We start from the raw sequence: 22290 nt of genomic DNA on the forward strand, positions 1-22290 counted from the left end.
GTTAGCGTCAACGATTCGACAAATAGTATCAGAGCCAGAGATCACGGATTCGATTCCCGCATGTTGTAAATGTGTACAGGTGGTAGAGGGGGATTATTGGCTTAAATGGGTTAGCATTCTGTCCTGTGATGGGAGGCCATGTTGAGCCTAGTCATGTTGGAAGTGGTGTTGGAAGTGGCGTGAGACTGCTCAAGCTTTTAGGATTAATAGTTAGCGCTAACAATCCGACAATATCGGGCAATGTTTATTTCCCAAAAGCTGTGCATTTTTATAAATTTTAAATTTAAAGTAAATTTGACTTTTATAACAGTCACGACTCGTGCAGAAAGCGTTTGGTTTGCGACATTCAGATCACCAATGATGCATGCAATTTATTCTGAAAAAATTGTGGGACTGCTTATGCAATCAATCCAATGTCCTGAATCCATAATTGCGCCTCACAAATATGGAACCCATGTGAGACTTAAAAGGCTTTTATCCTGTAGCAGTTTCATGCACTCTAAAATGAATAAAAGTAACTGACCAGCTTCTACACCTACAAAATGTTCTGGTTGACTATCCTACTATTGGCAAATAGAACAATCATATTCACTTATAGGGGCCGTTTGGTTAGATATAATTATAAATACAGCGTAGTTGGAAATACATGCAGTTAAAAATACAATAATTGTAACTATATATATGCATTATATTTTGTTGGATGTAATAGAAAGCACTGTAACTATAAATAATTTGTTTCGTTGTATACAGTTGAGAAATGATTTTTAAAATTTTATTATTTTATATATATATAAAGGTGAGATTACTTCTAATATAAAAAAAGAAAAATATTTTTTATTTAAAAAATATTTAGGGAGGTAAGCGTAAGTTACTCTCTTCAACTGCTACAGTCGAGCCTTCTCTTGTAGTTCCTACTGTAACAGTTAGAGTTAAATACATAAAATCAAACACCGAATTTATATTTACATGCAGTCACAACTGCAGTGCAGTTGCAACTATATGCAACCAAATAACCTCTTACGTTCAATGGAAATGTACTTGTTTGTGTCCATGGCCTAAATTAATCGAAAACAAAAATATGGCACTCTTGATGACAAGCTCAACTCCTTTGGCCCAGGTTTTCTTCTTTTTCTCCTCCTGCTTTGGAGTTAGTTCTGTTTTAAAGGGTTTGAATTTAATACTAATTAATCTAATACACAATTCATTGCAAAGACTTATATTTAAACAACTAAAACACGATAACAATACCAAACAAGGCCTTACGTTCCAAAAATCATGGAGTTGAACTTAATTTTTGAAGTAAGTTGTTTGTTTTGATGAAAGCGCGATAAAGTAATAAAACTGACTTATCCTTTCACTTTTTTTTTTTTGAGAGAAAAACAGTAAGTTATCTGCTTTATTCATTAAAATTTACCTATTAATTAGGTGTAATTGACTTCACACATTTTTTACTTTGAAGTTACTTGGATTGAATTATAACCACAAAAAGCTAATTTTAAATTAGATTCACAAAATATAGCCAGTAAATTTTCACTTCTACTGTAGTGCTTTTCGAAGAAATAAAAGAACCCAATGAAAATGGTACAACTACTAATGACTTTCTCTATGACAACTTTCTCTAGTGCTCTTTTGGATAGATAAAAAAAAAAAAAAAAGAAAAAAAAAAGAAAAGAAAAAAGGTTAGAAATTGTCTCATTGGTTCGAAATTTGTGGAGAGACGAGAAGAGAAATTGAGTCAATCTTTTTGGCTCTTGAAGTGGACGAAAATTAACAGGAAATTATTATCGCTTCTTTTCTTCTCTTATTATAAATAGGAACGTCAATTGGTCGGATTTGGAGCAGATTTTTAAAAATCTGAACCAGACAACTAAAGTCGCAACCTCCATTCGGATCCGAACCTGACGAATTTTGAAAATCTATTTCTGAATCGAACCCAATCTAAAACCCAAAACACGAACACGAAATAATTATTTTTTTTATCATATTTCAAAACATATTATATTAAAATTTAAATTTTATAAATCTAAATATAAAATCAGATATCCGTATATATTATATAATAAAATTAATTCGGGTTCGGATCGGATTGGATGCTGACAAAATCTATATCTAGATCCAAATTCGTCGAGTTTCCATTTTTATATTCATACATGATGCCGCACTTTTCAGGACGATCATCCATTCTAGAACTACTTTAGCCGAGCACGCTTAACTCCCTTAATTTTTTAGATCTAGCTATCATCCAAAATACTATAATTGCGTTATATGACCCTAATTCAGTCGAGACTCATCGCACACTTTTAGTTGGTGATTGGTTTTGATAGCAACTATGATGCCTCACTTTTCAAGGGGCTTGCCCATCTTAAAACTATTCTAAGACTAGGACACTTAAGTCTCTTAATTAACCTTTCGGGCCTAACCGTTATTCAAAATATTATAGTTAGATTAAAAAGTTTATCCTATATCTTATATATAGTAGTATTTCAAATTCTGTGAAGGTATTACAGTACATTCGAAATCATATTCGTTCAATATCAATAAAATCTAAATTGTTCAGACTCGAATTCAAATAAAAATTCGGAGATCAGTATATATCCATTAACATCCCTAATTACAAATAATAGAAGAGAATTTTTCTCTATTCCTTTCTCTTCAGTAATTTTTTCCACTTGTGTTGAAATAAACAGCAGCAATTTTGCCCTTTTTTTTTTCTTTATAATTTTTTTAAGCAATTTTCATTTATCCATCTCATTCTTAATTAATGTTCTCTCTTTTTCTTAATTATGGATGCATCTTATCCCAGCTTGTTAACTTGAGCTCACAATATGGTACAGATAATCCTTTTTTTTTTAGAGAGAGATAGGTAGCACGCTACTTGCTGCGTTTATTTCATTTAGAAATAAACTTAACTAGAAATGTGAATCAACTAGAATTCGAATTTGGGACTCGAATACTAACCACCAACCCCTTTGTCATTTGTTATAGGGATGGTCGGTTGGATAATCTATTTATAAAAGATATTTCTATAAGCTTTGTATACCCACATTGAACACATTATAAACGCCCCTTAAATACGAATTCATGGCACATATAATTAAAAAAATATACATATTTTTTATTTTATTTACTTATATATACATTTATAATATAAGATGATAAATATTTTAATTTTTTAATAAATGCATACGATTATTTTCGGACAATATAAATAAATTATGTATAGTGGCGAATTTTTTCTTAAAATATGTGAATTATTGTTCTACTAACTTTTATTCATATGAGAAATATAATAACATTATATCACAATTAATATATTATTATCAGTAGTATTATATATTTTATCAGCGATATTCATATTGTGTTAGCATTTTAATATTTTGTAAGCCGCTGAATTATCGTGTCAGAATCATATCGTATTTCATATCTTGTGTCAATTCGGTGACGCTCTGCGGATAACTAGAAAATGAGAGGATCAGAAGCAATTGACACGTTTCAAAGAACACAAATATAGATAGACAAGTTCAATGCATGTTAAATTTCTTTTGATTTCTATTGGATGATATTGTGGCAAAAGAGACCCCCTTTGTCTCAGTTTATTCACAACACTACCCAAAAGGGTCAAAGATCAAGGATAAATAGTCACTTTTGCTTCCACTTTGTCCCCCTTATTATTGGCTACGTCTCAATTACCCATACATTAAAGAGTTAATTTCATACAGGTCCCGACAAATATAGTAAATTATAAATATATTTTTATAAAAGGCTAAATTACATAAAATTTTCCTGTCAAAATTCGATTTTTCATTTTCCCCCCTGTTATTTAAAAACCTACACTTTGCCCCCTTGTAAAATAAAAAATGTTTAAAGGAAGGTACGGTGTGTACTGTGATGATAAAATGACCATTTTGCCCCTCACCATTTTCGTCTCCTCCCTTATTTTTCTCAACCGCCGCCTCGATCGGCTGCGGTTTCTCTTCATTTTCTTCTCCACCTGCTCCCCTTCTCCTCCTGCACCCCCACCGCCCCTCAATTTCGGCGACAGTAGGAAGGAAATTGAGATGGGCGTGAATGGAGAGATGGGTAAGGGCAACGAGGGCGAAGGCGAGGCGGCGGAGGAGGGCGAAGGGGTGTTTGTGGGCGCGGACGGAGATGTTGGCGAGAGCGAGGCAGTGGAGGAAGACGAGGCGGCAAGGGGGCGAAGCGGAGGAAAGCGAAGCAACAGGGAAGAGGGCGGAGCAGTATTTTTGGCATAAAAAATATTTTATAACGGAATACTAACGGATCACTAACGGTAGGGGATGAAATGCACATTTTTCATTTTATAAGGGGGCAAAGTGTAGATTTTTAAATGACATGAGGGGAAAGTGAAAAATCAAATTTTGACAGAGAGGTTTTCTATAATTTAGCCTTTATAAAATTCAACTTTTAAATATTATCCATGCAGAAGTCCTAATATTTTTAAATATGTGCTTCTGATTTGTTACCGTTAAAACACTGCTTATTTTATAAGTGAAATGACTTTTTTGCAATCATTAATATGTCCCTTCAAAAGTTCCAACTATTAATTAAAGAGGGATAAAAATGTCAATTCACCTCATTAACTAACTAAGGTTAAGTTTTTTTATCTATGGTTAACTAATTTTTTTAACGGATCTTAATAGTATGGACATATTTGAAAATATCAGGACTTTTGTAGGAATCGAAAAGATGGCTCGAGTCATGAAACAACGCTCAAAAATCTTTTTCCCTTTTGTAGGGATACATTTTGTGACTCACTATGTTCGTAGGGACCAATACGAAATTAACCTTATATTTAAAAATTGAATCAATTATCTTCATATACTTCTCAACTATATCAAATAGGCCCAGCAATTTAGGATGATTGTTAAATTCAGCTATAAAATTTTGTCAAAATAAGTTCAGAGATAAAATTACTGAAAGATAATGCAATAGAATCATATAAATTGAATAATATTGCTCAATAAATTATCCATCTTGATAGATTAGCAAAATAAGACATATCTATAATCTATATTTTTTATATTTTTTTTAGTTCCAAATTAAATAGATGTTGAGATATGAAACAATGTAATATGACAATTTGTTTTAATGAAGTTTAGCAACTAATTAGCCAATTTTTTAATTTTTGGATTTGTATGAGATCGTGGCAAAGTGCAAGGTGATAATTGAAACAACGGCTAAAGTGCAAGGGGTTTTATTATAATTGAGCCTACGTATTGACCAATTCAAAAAGAACTTTTAGTTTTTAGTTATGGAATGTTTAGAAAATTTTAAAAAAGTGTGAATATATAATAAGGATAACATTGGCTGCCTGTTTAGTATCATGAATTTTGAGAAAATTTTTCTATAAATATTTTATTTTTTTATTTTTTCTTTCTGACTTTCAAAAACCTGCATTTTACCCTCTTAAAATTTCAAAAATATTTTCAATATAGTACGATGTTAATGAGGAGAGTAAAATGACCAAATTACTCTTACTTCTTCTATAAGAAAAAAAATATTTTTTTATATATTTTATCATTTTGAAAGATATTTTCGGTATAAATTATAAAAAATGGACAAAATAGTGACGGAACCCTGACAGGGGGTGGCTAAATGTAATAACTTGAAATATTAAGAGAGTAAAATGTTGGTTTTTGATAATTAGGAAGGAAAAAAAAAAAGCAGGTATTTATAATAAGGTTTTCTGTAATTTAGCCAAATTTTTATTCAAAAGTCAAATATATGAGAAAATGAAAATAAAAAATAGTTAGAGGGGTGTGGGCATTTTGGTCAAATGGAATCAGTGCACTCCGGATCAGTCTCCATCCCACGGTTATTATATAGTCTAATTGGATTATATTTGATCTTGCTTTTAATTTAGAAAGCCAATTAGAGATACTTTCTAATCTTACTAGGATAACTAATAATAAATAGATTCGAGGTCTCAAGTTTGAGCTAAACTTATTTTTGAAAAAAAATAAACGAAATGGTTAGTATGCTACTTTCTCTCAAAAGCAAAAAAAACTAACCAATTCGACTTAATCTTCTAATCATTTTTCTAGGACGGCAGAAATCCTTATAAATATATGGGTAATTCTCTCATAAGTTTATAATAAGAATGCAAGAGACGTAAGAAAATTTTTAGAAAATTATGAAAATTCGTGAGTAATTCTACAGTCATCTCGTGAGAGAGAGAATCCACATCCTCCATTAATTTTATTGCTTTAAGAGAGTCTTTAATGATGGAATATAGGCCTAACTCGTTTGTAATTTAGTCTACCGCGAGTTTGCAATACTAGAAGACATTCATCAACGATCTGAGGGCACATGAATCAATTTCTATGATCTGAAACCGATCGCACTCGAAGACAAGCTAGCGCGGGTTGCTTATGCAAAAGTTATAAATAAATACTTCCATTACATTCTACAAATAAACATGATAAAATAGGCTTCTGATTTCTGAAACCTATAATTTTGAATTTTGAGTTACATCTTGCCTCAAAAAAATCATTACTTGAAAAACTTTAAAACAAAAGAGTTAACAATGTGAGAAAAAGGATGCATTAACAAACTAGAAACAAAAACTTATAAACTTGAACTATCCATCAATCTTGAAATGAGAACTCTTTTGTTTTAAAGTTTTTCAAGTTTGAGTTACATCTTGCCTCAAAAAAATCATTACTTGAAAAACTTTAAAACAAAAGAGTTAACAATGTGAGAAAAAGGATGCATTAACAAACTAGAAACAAAAACTTATAAACTTGAACTATCCATCAATCTTGAAATGAGAACTCTCAGTGACCCTATTACTAACTTAGGATCAGTTGGAGAATCCCTATGCAAATCAAGTAAAAGTTTGATGGCTATTATTGAATATTTATAATTGTTTTTAAATTTTTGTTAAATTCTTAAAATGTGCTTGTGTCTGAGCTTTATATTTCCATGTGCATAACCTAACATATGAAAACCATAGTAATTAAATAGGGCATGCAATTCCTTTAATAGAATTATGCCTTGTCAATTACATAGATTTGTTGAAGTAAGCAAAGAAGGTGACCAAATTGCTTCAAATGTGCTTTATGAAATAGAGAGTAATAGATAATGACAAATGTGGGGCCATAATCACATCTACCACTACTTTGTGAGCCACTAATATATATCCTCTTCTATCTATCTAGCTAGAGGCCCCTGGATAGGCTAAGCTGAGAAAAATACCTTTTCTTTCTTTCTTTTTTTTTTGTAACAATTGTAGGCATACAATATATCATAAACTAATTTTTTTTTATAGTGGTAAGATAACAAGTGGTACAATCAAATTATACTTTTGTACTTATGCCTAATGTGGAAGCTACTGATTGAATGTTGTTATTTTCAAACAGAATAATTGTGATGCAGAAATTTTTCGTCAAAGGATAGATCTCGCCTATCACATGGTTTATAAGATAGATCACTCAAATATTCTTATTTCATTAATTTTTTTTATGATTAAGTTCTCAAGAACAAAAAAAAAGCCAACCCTTTTTCCCATGTAGTAATATAAACCCTATTACCATTAAAACAATTTTATAAAAAGCCAAGTTGAAAAAAAAAAAAAAAAAAAAAAAACAGCTGTAAGAAAACTTTATTAGAAACTATTTGTTATGCATGACACATCAATACATCAGTACATAAGTGCATAAGTATCTTTTTATAAATAGTCAACTTATACGAACACACCCACTATATATACTTTTTTTCATTTAATTGCTTGTTTGTCCAAAAGTCATTATATACATACAAACTCAAAATCTAACGACTATCATATTTCATTCTTTTATAGAAAACTCCTTTTGTGCCTATGATGAAACGTGATCTTAAAGCTACCCAGAAGCAGAATCACTTACATCTAATTACCGGGCGAGAGGATAAATCAGTTTGCTTTTTTTTTTACTGCATGCACTTACATTGAAAGTATACGAATACCATAATTTTCGACTTATACTGAAAGTTAAGTTCACCCATTTCGCTTGCGCGGAAACAAACCCCAACTTGAAGAAGGTGGTGGAAAGAGTGCAACCAAGAACTGAACCTACCCCAGGTGGGAGAGAAGGTGGGGGTTGGAAGAGGAGGTAAAACACGCAAATGTGTTGAAGTGGCCTCCACTTCCTCTCCTTGTGTCTCCACATGCACTCTTAGTCCAAAATATGGAGAGAGACAGGGCCACATTAATGTAGCGTGACCTCCATTCTCACCATGGAATTTCTTTCTCCTTTTCTTTTCTTTTTTTTTTTTTTCCGAGTTTAAATTAAATACATGTGGACTCCATTAGTTCAAGGTGTCTTTGGAACTTGTCAACTTAATTTTGACATTCGACCTTTTTTTTTTCCGGAAAAAAACGATGCAGCTATAGAAACTAGGGCACGCTAAGTTTCAGAGATATGAGATTTGGAATAAGAATCAGAATAAGTCATTTTTATTGTTAGAGTTTGGATTGAAGAATTAGCACTTCGATTTTCATTTCCGAAAAATTCGAATCCTCAAAATTGACAACTTAGATTCTGGAGTGATTGAGAAAAAAAAAATCACTAATAATATATTTAAATTCATATATAAATATAAATATAAATTCTTTAGATTCAAACTTTTTTTCCACTAATAATTTCGAATTGGAATTTGAAATGTAAATTTAAAATTCAAATTTTACTTATTAAATTTTAATTTAATAGTTCTAAATTTAGATTTTTTGTTTCCATCTTCAACTTGAACTATAAACTCAAATTTTAAGTTCAAGTTTGGATTCAAAGTTTGATTACGAATTTGAATAACAAGTTAAAATTTTTAAAAAAAATGTAAATTTTTTAATTTTAATTTGAACATGATTCCGATTCCTCTCTAGAACAAAACAAATTACATTTCCATTTTTAGATTCGGGCCCTTGCCTATTCCTATTCCAATTTTGATTCTTATTTTGAACCAGACGTGTTGCGCAAATTTTGGACCCAAATTGCTTCAGGATTTTGAGAGTACACATCTTGTCTCACAAATTTTCAGAAGCAGTGGAGATAGATTATATGTGGAATTTAGTACCCAATCTTTTAATTTATTTGATTTAATTCATTTGATGACTCTTCCGATGCAAATTTAAGCTAATTGATTGTTTTAACGAATTTATAGTTACATGAATTAAATAAAATATACTAGGTAAATTCGTTGAGATGACGCTCATTCAAATTTTAAAATTAAAGAGTCATTGACTTGCTCAAATCCAATAAACTAAAAGGTGAGTTAGAAAAATCAAAATTTTTAATTATTAGATAGTCAGATCAAAATGGTTGATAGTTGAGGTAAGTTTTATACATTTGTACCATTTAAATTTTCCACGGTAGGAGAATTCTTTTGTATTATAATTTATCTTATCATACATCCTTGTGAGGCTCACTCCCTTACATAGAAGCTATTTGGTTTAAGGTTTAGAATATTCCGAAAATATTTTATATCTTATATTTGAAATGACAAGTTTGTTGCTAGCTTATCGTACTGCTTAAGTTAGGAGGTTGTTAAGAAGTTGTATATCTGTATTAATGAACAATTAATGATTCTATCGTAATGTTGTAATCCTACTAGTTAAGAATCTGCAATGATTTCATTACTGCAGCAAAACCTTATATAACTACCTAATTTTAGTTGTATGATAATAATTTAAATATTTTCAATAGAAAATATGAATGATCTGAAATATTACAAAACGTGAATTGGACAAGCTCTTAGAATTATCGTATGTTGTATGACTTAGCTCACAATTCCAAACTACTAATGTGTCTCTAAAGCCAAGAGTAGCAACCCAACCTAGTAAACTAGAGATTTGTTGAGCCCAATCCATTAGTCCAAATAACATAAACTTATTAGCATATGCGTTATAATTACAAACTCAACTTTGTTTCCCACCCCATGAAATCAAACGGTCGACCTCCGTACAATTGTGCGTGGGAGCTTAGGTGATCTTGTGACTTCTGTACTGAAACAAATGCCGGTACTAACGGCTTTCTTGGAGTCACAATTTCAATATTCGAAATCCAAAAAAAAAAACAAACAGGGCCTTGAGCATTACTTGCTAAAATTGAATTCGGCCGAGTTACAATCACGTCAATCCTGGTACTTCAAATGCCGACTTCACCTAGCTTTCGAATGGAGATGCCGACTTCACCTAGGAACTATGGAACACACTAGTGACTGTAAGAGAAGGATACTCGAGGACAGAATTACTAATATCCCTAGCGGCTATGTGATGGGCAATTTGGGTAGAGAGGAACAACATTTTTTTTTTTTTTGTTTGAGAGAGAGATAGGTAGTATGCTACACGTTTCGTGTATTTCATTTAGAAATAAACTTAGCTGGAAGTGTGAATCAACTAAAATTCGAACTTGGGACCTTGGGTACCGACCACCAAGTCCTTTGCCATTTGCGTTAGGAACGGTCGGTGAGAGAAGCAACATTACTTTTCAAAGAAAAGGTAACAACCTCCTAATTGTGCATTTCAGAATACACCGACCGTCCCTATAGCAAGTGCCAAAGGGCTTGGTGGTTGGTACCCGAGATTCCAAGTTTGAATCCTAGTTGATTCACATTTCCAGCTAAGTTTATTTCTAAATGAAATAAACGGAACCCGTCTCTCAAAAAAAAAAAAAAAAATCTAAAGAATACTCAATTGGAGGAACAAATTTTGTTAACATCTCTTTTCATTTTCTTCGCCATTTCATCTCTTACTTGCTTTTTTTCCCTCCTTCATGTCTTTTATGAGGCTCTGCCGCCCCACCCATGATGCTAAATTCATTTTTTTTAATAAATGAAGCAAATAATTTGTTTCGTCCCTCGCAAAAAATTGGAGTTAGCTCTTGTTGCTGCTAGGGGACATTGCTAGTGTGTTTTTTTCCAACAACTGTAGCATTTCCACGTAAGCTCTGACAATGTCATCAAAGAAGCGATAACTATCGAATCAGTGTGACAAAATATCGAGATTAAATCAGGCATACAATACTATCAGTTCAAAGGAATCCAACAATAAAATGCAGAGATTTTAAAGCGCCATTTAGTTTCTCAAAAAAGTATGAGAAATAATTTTATGAGAAAAACAGTATTTATGAAAAACCACTTTTTCATTTTCCGCCCGTTTGTTTCCAAGGAAAACTAGTTTTTTTGAAAAACTTTGTTCCGAATTTCCTTAGAAAACTAGCCTTTTCTTTTTCCTAAAAAAATAATCAAAAAATGAAAACACTAATTTTTCATAAACTTTGAAGAAAAAAAAAAAAGCTTATCCAAAGAGCTAGGTTTTTTCGGAACCAAACCGACGGAAAACTAAAGCAAGATATTTTTCATTAAAAATCTTTCCCAAAAAAAAATTGTTCCATACTTTTCTAAGTAACCAAACATCTCTCTCCTAAGCCATTCAGAATTTAGTCTCTATAAATAAGAGCCGAACCGCTAATAATACATAAATTTGATGCTCCTGTACGGCAAATAATCACAAAAAAGAATATAAAAACATCCACAAGCAATCAAGCATGTTTATTTCAATGGAAATAGAGAGAGGCGAAATTATTTTTAATCATAAATATTCACTTCTGTCATTTGGTTTGTCATATATTAAATTTGTACGTAACTTCACTTTTTCAAAACATCATAATTGACTTCACCCTACGTGGTGCCAAAGTCAATTATGGGAGAGAGAGACATTGAAAGAATTTTAAAAAAATAATTGTTGCAACTTTTATCATTCTCTTATATACTAGTGTAAAAATTTTCAATAAAATAAATAAAATGAGCAAGATCATTACAATTCTAATATTTTGACTTTCTATCGAACAAACAATACTGAAAAAAATATTTTTACCTGAGTTTCAATGCACCTGAAAGTTATTTTCAACCTAAAAATCATTTACGGCCAAACCAAACAGGCCATATCAACAAAACTGGATTTTGGGGAAAATAAAGCCCTATCCTACCACAACAAAAAAATTTTTGTTAGCTCACTTGTAACATGCAACACTACAGTCTCAAGAATTCAAGAAACATCTAAGGTAAAAATGTATATAACTGACCTCAACTATCACCCATTTTAATCTATCTAATCTTTAGATATTTTGATTTTGCTACCTATCCTTCTAAGTTATTTGATTTGAGCCAATTAATGATCCTTAAACTTCAAAATTTGAATGCGTCATTTATCTTTGCAGGTTTAATTAATACATTTTATGCAACTTATTCAACTACAAACATAGAAAAATAAGCAATTAGTTTAAATTTTGTATCAGAAAAACCATCAAACAACAACATAAATTAAACGAATTGAAAATTGGTTACTAAAATAAAAATTTTGAAAGGTTAGGCAGTTGAATCAAAATGACCTACAGTTAGGAATGCAAACGGGGCGGATCCGGGGGCGGGAGAGTTTCCCCACCTCCCGCTCCATTTCTTATCTGGGCGGGGCGGATTCTGAACGGGTTACTTTTCATTTTATTTTTGGCTTCCACTTACCGCTCCATTCGGGGCGGATCGGGGCGGGAGCGGGGCGGGAGCGGATTTTTAACGGATCGAGGTAAATTGAAGGAAGAAAAAAGTTTCCCGCCTCCCGCTCCATTTACTTGGCGGATCGGGGCGGATTCGGGGCGGGTTATATTTTTCTATATTTTTTATTTCCACTTACCACCCCATTCGGGGCGGATCGGGGCGGAGCTCCACCAATCCGGATCCATTTGCATCCCTACCTACAGTTCAAGTAAGTTTTGTACTTTTTTACCAACATCTAACAGAGCAGAACCACTTTATGACCAATCAGCCAAAATAATAAAGGAAAAGCTTATCCTGCACAAGTCAATTGATCAGTATAATCCAACAACAAGCACTCAGCATCTATTCATAGTACAACCTCCTTTCCATCTTTCTTCCAAAGTATCTAAACAACCCAAATTGTGAAAAATCAGCTCATCCCCTTAATGAACATCTATCCTATTAAGTCCCTCTTCCTCAGAAGAAAAAGAATTTCTCCGTAAGATAAACTAAGACTAGATATTACTCCCTTCATGGACTTCTTCAAACTAATTGTACAAAATGCAAGAGCAGTGCTATCTAAACACCAATATTCCGCCCTAAAAATCTAAACTTAGCATCAACACAAGGGTTGGAACTCTCGAGTCGCAGTACAATAGGAGCTCAATCTAGAGCTAATAATGTGATCAGATGGGATATTGCTTTTGTCTGCATCTAACATTAAACCGACCTGCCTTGTGTGTCGGTCCCCACGATAGCCCTTTCTCCATTAAAACATGCAGGACCTTATGCTTGCCTAATGGCAAGAAAGAGATGTCAAGAAAAGCATGTGCAAAAAGTGTACCTTCTGATATGACAAAAGTAGCACTGCAATCTTAGATTTTCTGGCAACAAAATTGGTTAAAGCTAGAAATTAAGTCATGACTAATGACACAGAAAATAGTTAATAATTTGGTTTTTATATATTTAAGAACAAATCATCGACATACAACATACTTCTGCTATTTATGTAGTACAGTAAAAGTGACGTAAACTTGAAAGGAAAGGACACCACATCAACAAAGAACGGTAAAATTTGCACAAATTTTCGGGCAAATAATGTAACATATACAAAAGTTAGCTTTCCCTGTCTCAAGCTTAATACTATCAATTTGTTTGTCATAGTCTACATGATTAAAACTGAGGAAATTTCCACAAAACCAAGCTAACTTCACTACAATTTTGGCAAAAAAGGCCTAATCAACCTACAGACTCTACCAACAACATTTCAAGAAATAGTTCTTCATGCTTTGCTACTGCGACAAAAATAGATCTTCATGATTATAGAATTTTCCAACAATGTACTTAGCTATTATTTCATCACAACTCAGTAGACATTAGGAATCATCATCACAATCAAATTGAAAACACTCAGGCCGTTGAGTATCTTGAGATCACACCATTTGATGGAAGAGAACAATTACATTGTGCAGGTTCGGAGGCCCATCACTTTAAAAGGTAGTTTGAAGATTTCCACTCTACTGCCCTCACAATGCAAAGATTAATGCAAATTCCCAACAAACACACATGTACATGAATACAACAGATGCACATATGGGCTTCTAGCATGAAAGCATATGGAAATGCTGAATCGAAAATACAGCAGGAAAAGCGAACAATAATATTATCACAAGGAGGGAAAGAGATTCAGGACTACATCTACAACCTTAAAGCCTGCGAGTCATCTGAAACATGACCCTTGAATTGCCGACGCATTAGCAACATCCGAAACCATGGGAGTTCCAAAAGCTTCTAAGATCAAGTGATTCAATAGGAACTTGGCGCATCAGAACGGATGCATCTATGAAGAATTAGGACCATTTTCAACTACAGGTCACTCAATTGATGAAATCTTGGAAGAATTCCGAAGGTATTGATGTGGGGCAGTATTTCTTGGCCACGAATTTGTACTGTAGGAGAATAAGGTTCAAGCAACCTTTCATCAATATAATCAAAAATAGGAATAACGGAAACAGAAGCAGAATGAAAAGTTTGCTAGTTGTACCTTATGTTGACTGTACTTCTCTCTGATTGCTGGTAAGTTACTTCCAGGGCTATTGCAGAAAAGACGATGCAATGCCTTTGCACAGTCGCATAGCTCAGAGGGTTTATATAGTGTGTAATGATGAAGTGTCATATTCTGCAAAAATATTCAGAATGTAGTGAACTGTGTTAGACGTATTGTGCAGGATCTAACACGTATGTCTTGTCAAGGTTTTATAAACATGAGGGATGAATCAGACTGTCGCTAGCAAAGTGGAGTAGGCCATGATTCAGCAATTGTCTAGCAACAGATTATGCAATTTAACTGAGAAACAATGATTTGTCTAGTTTCAGAAGGAGACTACATACCCATGGCTTCTTTGTAGGTTGGAGTATAAACCTAGCCAAGAAGATGGATGAAGCAGCTATTAGAGAAGGAGAATAGCAAAGTAAGTTGTACTCAAGAAGTGAGAGCTCTGCAACATAGTTGGTGAGGAACTCAAGCTGCAGCATTGGAACCTGCGGAGAAAAGAAATGGATAAAATAAACTACAAGGAAAATACAGGAACTGCTGTACTCCGACAAAGGAAAACAGAAAAGCACCTCATCACATCCTTGAGCAACTCGAACAAATCGCCTTGGTTTAAAAAGAAAATAAAAGATCAGTCATTGTCTATACCATGATTATTCATAGAAAAACCACATGATGAATAAAAGAAACAGTTAGCCACCTTAAAAAGCATTTCACTGTTGGAGCTGTCATTTCAAACTTCAGATACTTCAAGACAGCCGCTTCCATTTGTAGAACCTGTGCATCTACATATTAGAAACATGAGAAAATACAAAATAAGAAATTTCAATCCTCAGCTGAATGAACACCAGACCTCGTCCTTGAAGTATGTATTGTCAGTAATATAGCAGAACTCTTCCACCTGGGGTGCACATATCTCTTCATATTTACTGAAACAATCAGCATCACGTTGTTCATTTGTGAGAGGAACAAGTGAAAGAGGGCAAGATGGTAACAAAATTATGGTTCAGGTCTTACGCTGCTATAAGCATACAGGAAACACCAAGTAGTTGCAGTCTTTGGCGATTCATCTCATTACCAGAAAGATACCGATCAACGTAGTTGACAGTCAGATATAAAGTATCAGGTACAAGACGATATTCTTCTGCTACCTGTAAAAGCATGAACTTGAGTGAGTTGACAAATAAGAAGAAAAGAAGTTTCTGTTAACTACCATAAATCAAAAATCTATTTACTTCAACAAGCCAATCTATTAGGATTGCTCGCATGCTTGCATTTATGTCCGTTTGAATTCTCTCCATGAAATCTGTCGAAGGCCTTTTCTTAGTCTGTGAGAAGGATAACAAGATAGATGGATTAGTAAGAAAGAACAGGAACACTCAAATGAGGGCCTAAGTCCCATGACAAAATAGTCGCACAAGATTACAATATACTTGACCTACATTTCACTTAATCTGTTGATTCCATGAGTTTAGGAGTTTACATATATCTGTACTGAAAGCACAATGAAAATACTAAACATGTTTCACAGTTTGATCTCAGTTTAAAATCAACCAAAATAAATTTCAAAATATTAAGTATATTCATAAAGGACAATAAACATTATTTGTGTCAAATTCTTTTTCTTTGCAGACATATTAAAGATGATATCCGTGTTTGTGAAATATTTATAATAATATAATAATAATCATAGGTGGCATGGGAAGATTAAGGCAGAAAATCATATGCATAATGTGAAACTAAGATATTATAAATTAATACAAATTAATATAAAGCACTGGCTTGGCAATCTGTGAATTGTAAGTTGAAGGTGCTATCTCATCTCTACAAAGATGTAATGAAAATTTCAAGTAAATAATTATCTATTGACAGTTCATTTGTTTCCTCTCCCTGAGAACTTAAGGTCGTATTCAAGAACCAACGTCAAGAATGTTGCGTGGGATATCTAGGATTGCAGGAACAGCTCTATGAAAAGCAAATTAATCATCACAGCAGATACCACTTGCCAAAAGATCTCTATGAAAAACCCGAGAAATGGAATATATGATGAGTAGAAGATTAGAACATTGTTCATGAAATAAGTAAATGCCACCTCAGCGACACGCAAGTGCTTGTAAATATCACAAGCAAGTGTTGCACACATTTGTGGATCTTCATAGTTGTTATCCGCATCAAAAATGGCATCAGTTTCCATTGCAGCAGGAACATTTCTCTTCCATTTAATTTCTGCAAGACAAAATATGTTGATATTTTCTTAACTATCAAACCAACGGCATACATTTATTAAAGTTCAAGCTTCCATGTTGAGCACTAAATTCAATACTTAAAAAGTTGCATGCATGGATTGATAAATCAGCAGTTAATTAAAGTAAATAATTCTTCAGCAGAAATATGGACTTAAAAAGAAAAAAGGAAAACAAAAGGAACTAACCTGCAGCATTGTCATGGTCAGAGATGTGAAGGTTATTATTTGCTCGCCTCTCCAGAGAAGCAACCATCGAAGAGTCCCCATTGTCTATATACTCAAAATCCGGACTTTTCATGGAATCACATGTAGACATTGTTTCATCCAGAGAAGCAGAATCTCCAGAGCGGCCAGGAGATGCAACATTACTGCACGGTGCAAGGCACGAACCAACAGTAGATAAAGGACCGTCATTTTTTGGAAGCAAGGGATCCTTGGTGGGTAAAGTACTGGTAGGCTTCAGAGAAGATGATGAAGTCAGAGAGCTCCGCCGTGAACTTGTGTAAGGGATGTTAGCAATAGAACTCTTTTTAACAGTTGAAGCCGAACTAGTCACATTCACCTTCTAATTGAACAAAAGAAAACTTGTAAGATAGATATTCAACTATAAAATCCTCTCAAAAATACAAAAGGTCTGAAAACTGCGGAGTTCAATGGTGTATCACGTGAATACGTGATTATAAGAGAAACAACAGTTGGCAACAGTTATAACACATGGATTCTTTTCCGGTACAACAAAAATATGCTAACGCAGAAAAAATCAATCTAACAAAACTACCTAGTAGAAAAAAGCAAAAAGAAGCCAAGAAATGCTTTTTTTTAAATTCACTATAAAATTCTCTAGCAAATTTATGTAACATAGGTGAAAGATAATCGACTGACGAGACTAATGCGGATAATGTTGAAAAGAAAACTAACAGTTGATCTTCAATTCAAGTCAAAATAAAATTGCTTTTTAAAAAAAAAATCACAATCTTCCTTTGGAAAAGGTAAAAAAAAAAAAAAAAGATGAAACCAAAAAGCATTTGTAAAGATAAATGTTTTCACTTTTAAGTATATATAGTATGTAAATGTGATAGCTTGGAAAAGTGAATAACCTGCGAGAGACAAGGACCTGCAACCTACACTTGAACTAAAAAAGTTTCTGATATGACCAATAATAACAGTGGTACAAAAATCATAACCGATTACAATGGTGATCATGTCAACGAAGGTTGTTTCAGAATGGCCGAAAGCCCTAGATATCAATATTCATTAAACCCGCTTTTCCCTAAATGCGTTCAGTATGGCTGTTTTGGCAGTTTCAGCTTCCCTTTGAGTTTCATAGGAAGTCTCAAAACTATTGAAAAAGATAAAATCAAGATAATTTTGATTTGACTTGATGCAGAATCGAATGCAGATAGAATTGATTCATTTAGGTTTTAAATTTTTTTCTAATTTTCGGAATTATTTTATTTGTTAATTTGTTTTAGTTGTTTTTTAAAAGATTTTTAGGATTTATTATGTTAAATAAATCACCTAAAAATTAGAGATACGATTTAGGATTTTTTTTAGATATGTTCTGATTATAAGATCCCTAAAATCGTGAGATTTATTTTAGATTAGGATTATATTTTGACGGCTATAAATATAGCCTACACCTTCTAATTTAAGAGATGAGTTATAATAAGTAAAATTTGCGTTTTGTATTTTGACTGCGGTCATGATAGTACGTCCTTCTTTCTTGCCAGCAAACATCTATTTTCTTCAAGATTCCTTCTTCTCTTTTCTTCATTTGTTTCTTCTCCTTTCTTTCTCGCTTTTTCTTCATTTAATCCTTATTCTCTAATATTTTTAAAATTATTTTGAATTTCTTTAAAAAATTCTAAAATTCAATTTTATATAAACTTGGGCTTATTGCCAGCAAGATAGATTTGTGTTTTCTAATTTGTCGTACATCATGACTAGAATGAAGATCTCTCCTATATGTTGCCTTTTGAATTGCTATGCTGAGAAGGAAAAAGGCAAGTTATTAATATTATATGGGCACATGTCAGAAAGATATGATTCATATTCTGGATGTGCAAGTGAAATCAGGTAGCTTGATAAGGAAATGACTAAAGGAGGCCAATTGGTATGGCGATGATCGAGAAACATTTAGACATTGAATATCTAGGAATACAAGATCTCAAGATAGGCTTGGATGGCAAAGAAGGGTGCATATAATGAGTCTAATTGACATTTTTTTTCTCTTGACGATTTGTACAACCAAGAGCAATTTGAATAGCTAGAAATTAACAAGGATATCAGCACCAGTCTGCACGATCGGCAATTCAGCATGGTCGCACATACCAAAGATGCTAATAAGCCTGTGCTGACTGTACCAACAAAAAAAAAAAAATAGGGTTTCTGCTGCGCAAACTGGCATGCCCGAAACCAATCACATAGCAATCCTTCTAGCCTAACTTGTAAGTTTCGCATTTAAGGATATCAAGTGAATAATGTAGGAGCAGTTATTACAAAGAAAGAATTCTCATTTCATGAAAGGCACATCCTCCATGTTTTCTATCCTATAACATTTTCCATGGTTCCGCCATCAAGTTTAACAGAAAACATCAAAAAGAATGCTTCAAACATAAAGTTTTAAAATTTACCATCAACAAGTTTGAAATTCTGAAACCAAAATCTAAACTTTACCATCATTCACAAGTATCCCTGTATAACTAAAATGTGAATAACTACAGGTGCCACCAAAGATATCACTGAACCAACATAATTCGATCCCTGAATGCTCTCTATCTTCAAGAAAGCAACTAAGTTATCGCAAAATAACCCGTACCACCATCTTTCAAACTAAAACAGATCATAAAGGAAATGCACGGGGCGGGGGGCGCCCCTCCCCACATTGCACTGGTTAGTGATGTTCCCGAGCGCGACCCTCTTCTTGGCCTGCTCCGCCGCGGGCGCGGCCACCTTGGTGGCGTTCTCCGCCGCTACAGGCCTCTTCGCAAGCGACGACGAGGACGAACCCGGCCCGGGCAACGGAGTCGATCCCCGGTTCGAGCTCGCCATCGAGGTGAAACGACCCTAACCCTAACCGTAACCCTCGAGCCGTAGGCCGGCCGGGTTCATTGTCGATCCATTCTTCCCGTTGCGCTGTTTTCTTTAGCGACGCTTCGTTCCTGCTATTGATCGCCCTCCGTTCGTAAAATTGGTTCGGATTCATTCTCCATGCTCCCGTAGATTCATTGAATATCTGTATTTGTTGAATCCGAAGATTCATTTTACGTTGAATGCAATTATTGTTGTTGCCTATATAATATGCCTTCATCAAATTTTAATTTGTAGCAAAAAAATTTTATTTTTCNGTTAGGGTTCGGGAATTGGGGAGGGAGGAGGAGAAAGGAGGGTTATCGTTTTCGCTTGGACAAGAAGGTCGGATTTTTAGAGGAAGGAGATGGAGAGAGAGAGGGGGGGAGGGGGGCGGAGGGAAGGGGAAGGGATTTGAAATCTCGGGAGATCTCGACCGTCCATCAAGCGACCATCTCATAGCGTCGAGGAGCGTGCCGGAGCGTGGCCACGTGGCAGCTTTCCCAGTCCTCCTGCGTTTGAATCGCCCCTCGAGTCCCGTCACCGCAGGTTAGCGGTGACGTGAAGTTTACAAATTGCAGAGGGACCCCTTAATTCTATTCTATTTTGAAATTGGCTCCTAAACTATAATTTTTTTTTTTATTTACATCCTCCTCCTTTGTAATTTTTGTATTTCAGTTATTATAGTAATTTAAGTTTAAATTTTTTATTAGATTTCTCAGCTTATTTAGCTATTAATTAATTGTTAGATCGTCTAATTTTATTTGGCTATAAAAAATATTAAAGCTATTAAATATGATGAAATTCCTAATTAAGCTAACTAAAATTAGTAAATTATAAAATAAGCAATGTAATCCCTACACCTATTTTATAAGTGTAAACTTTACACTCTAATTCTCCTGCTTATATTTTTTTACTTATTTTATCATTTTTTTTACTCAAACGTAAACTGCATTTATTGACTCTTAGATCTAGAGTGTAAAATTTATACAAAAGTGTATAATTAATATTTTTCTTAAAAGTTATAAGCAATGTTATCGTTACATCCAAAACGGAATGTACAACTATGGACACTTCATTCAAGAGCAATTATTTCTTATTTATCAGATTAATTTTTTTTCTCTTTACTAAATAGTATTTGGACTTTTTTGTGAATTCTAAAATGGGAGAGTAAGATCTATATACTCTTCGTTTTTGGTATATAAATATTTTTAAAAAAAATTTAATAAAAAAATTGTATGAAGACCCCTCACCTAAGTCCATTATGAAAACACTCACTCAACTCTTGGTCATTTTACAATTGCATGATTTTTTCCACATAAATTGAGAATTTTATCAAATTCATCAAAAATGTAATTAAAAATGGCAGTTTTAATCAGTTTTAGTAAATAAAATCAGAATAATTAATTAACAAATAACCGCTAAAACTAGAAAATTTTAAATAAATAAAATTAGAGGTTCAGAAGATGCTATAATAAAAATAAAAAATAAAGTCGAGGGGGTCTCCGTACATGCTCATAGTTGTGCGCGGTATGGTTTTTTATTGGAAAAATTTCCTCCATACCCTTATAAAACCGTCTAATTTCATAAATACTCATCTAAAAATTGAGATATCATGTATACCACCCCAAATTTGAAAAACTTTAAAAAATAACCCTACCATCAAGTTTCTATCTAAATAAATTAAAGTTAATGAGTATTTAAATTCCAATTTTACCTCTCTTATGTATTCAATAGTCAATTATTTTATTTCATAAATATCCTCTATTATATTTCAAAATTAACTAAGTAAAATTCAATTAATTTTAATTAAAAAAAATTATTCATTTCAATTAAAAATAAATATTTTTATTTGGAATAAATTGTAGTTAAATTACCAATGAAGCAAAATAAAATAAAATATAACTATAATTTATTGCAAATAGAAATATTTATTTTTAATTGAAATGAATAGTTTTTTTAAACTAAAATCAATTGAATTTTACTAAATTTTTAGTCTAGATAGAGTTTATTAATTTTGAAATATTAGAGGGGTAAAGTTAGAATTTAAATACTAATTAATGTTAATTTGGATGGAAACTTGATTGTAAGATTATTTTTGAAAGTTTTTCAAATGTGGGGGTGTATACATGATATTTCAATTTTTAGATGACTATTTATGAAATTAAATGGTTTTAGAAGGGTATAGAGGAAATTGTCCCTTTTTTTTGGGTAAACTTCAAATACCACCTCTGTGGTTTCGTACTTTCTCACTTTAGTATCCTATGGATCAAGTTAGTGTTTTGTTGTTTTATTTTTATCTTTTCGTCAGTTTTTTCGTTAATATTTTGTTAAATTATATACAAAAAACTTCAGATACTCTACCTATGTTTATCAAATATTCACTTTAGTACCATTT

General features: G+C 33.0%; 1 protein-coding gene across 1 annotated transcript; it reads right to left on the bottom strand.

Annotated features, from left to right (window-relative positions):
* LOC109716649 (cyclin-A1-4) lies at positions 13967-19910 on the bottom strand. The gene is made up of 12 exons (XM_020242188.1): positions 19663-19910; positions 18760-18811; positions 17010-17388; positions 16671-16804; positions 15814-15906; positions 15596-15729; positions 15432-15507; positions 15279-15355; positions 15151-15184; positions 14917-15066; positions 14570-14704; positions 13967-14474 (listed from the first exon to the last, which is right to left on the bottom strand). Exons 1-12 carry the CDS (start codon positions 19872-19874, stop codon positions 14403-14405), a joined length of 1548 nt encoding a protein of 515 aa, XP_020097777.1. The 5' UTR covers positions 19875-19910; the 3' UTR covers positions 13967-14402.

This window comes from Ananas comosus, linkage group 10 (genome assembly GCF_001540865.1).
Source record: "Ananas comosus cultivar F153 linkage group 10, ASM154086v1, whole genome shotgun sequence".
NCBI classification, from domain to species: domain Eukaryota; kingdom Viridiplantae; phylum Streptophyta; class Magnoliopsida; order Poales; family Bromeliaceae; genus Ananas; species Ananas comosus.

Excerpts from the sequence above, each read along its gene's own strand:
- LOC109716649 (XM_020242188.1), bottom strand. The coding sequence starts at position 19,874 with ATGGCGAGCTCGAACCGGGGATCGACTCCGTTGCCCGGGCCGGGTTCG. Across the intron at positions 15,730-15,813 it reads TAATAGATTGGCTTGTTGAA|GTAGCAGAAGAATATCGTCT; the intron begins GTAAATAGATTT and ends ATGCTTTTACAG. Across the intron at positions 14,475-14,569 it reads AGAAGTACAGTCAACATAAG|TACAAATTCGTGGCCAAGAA; the intron begins GTACAACTAGCA and ends ATTCTCCTACAG.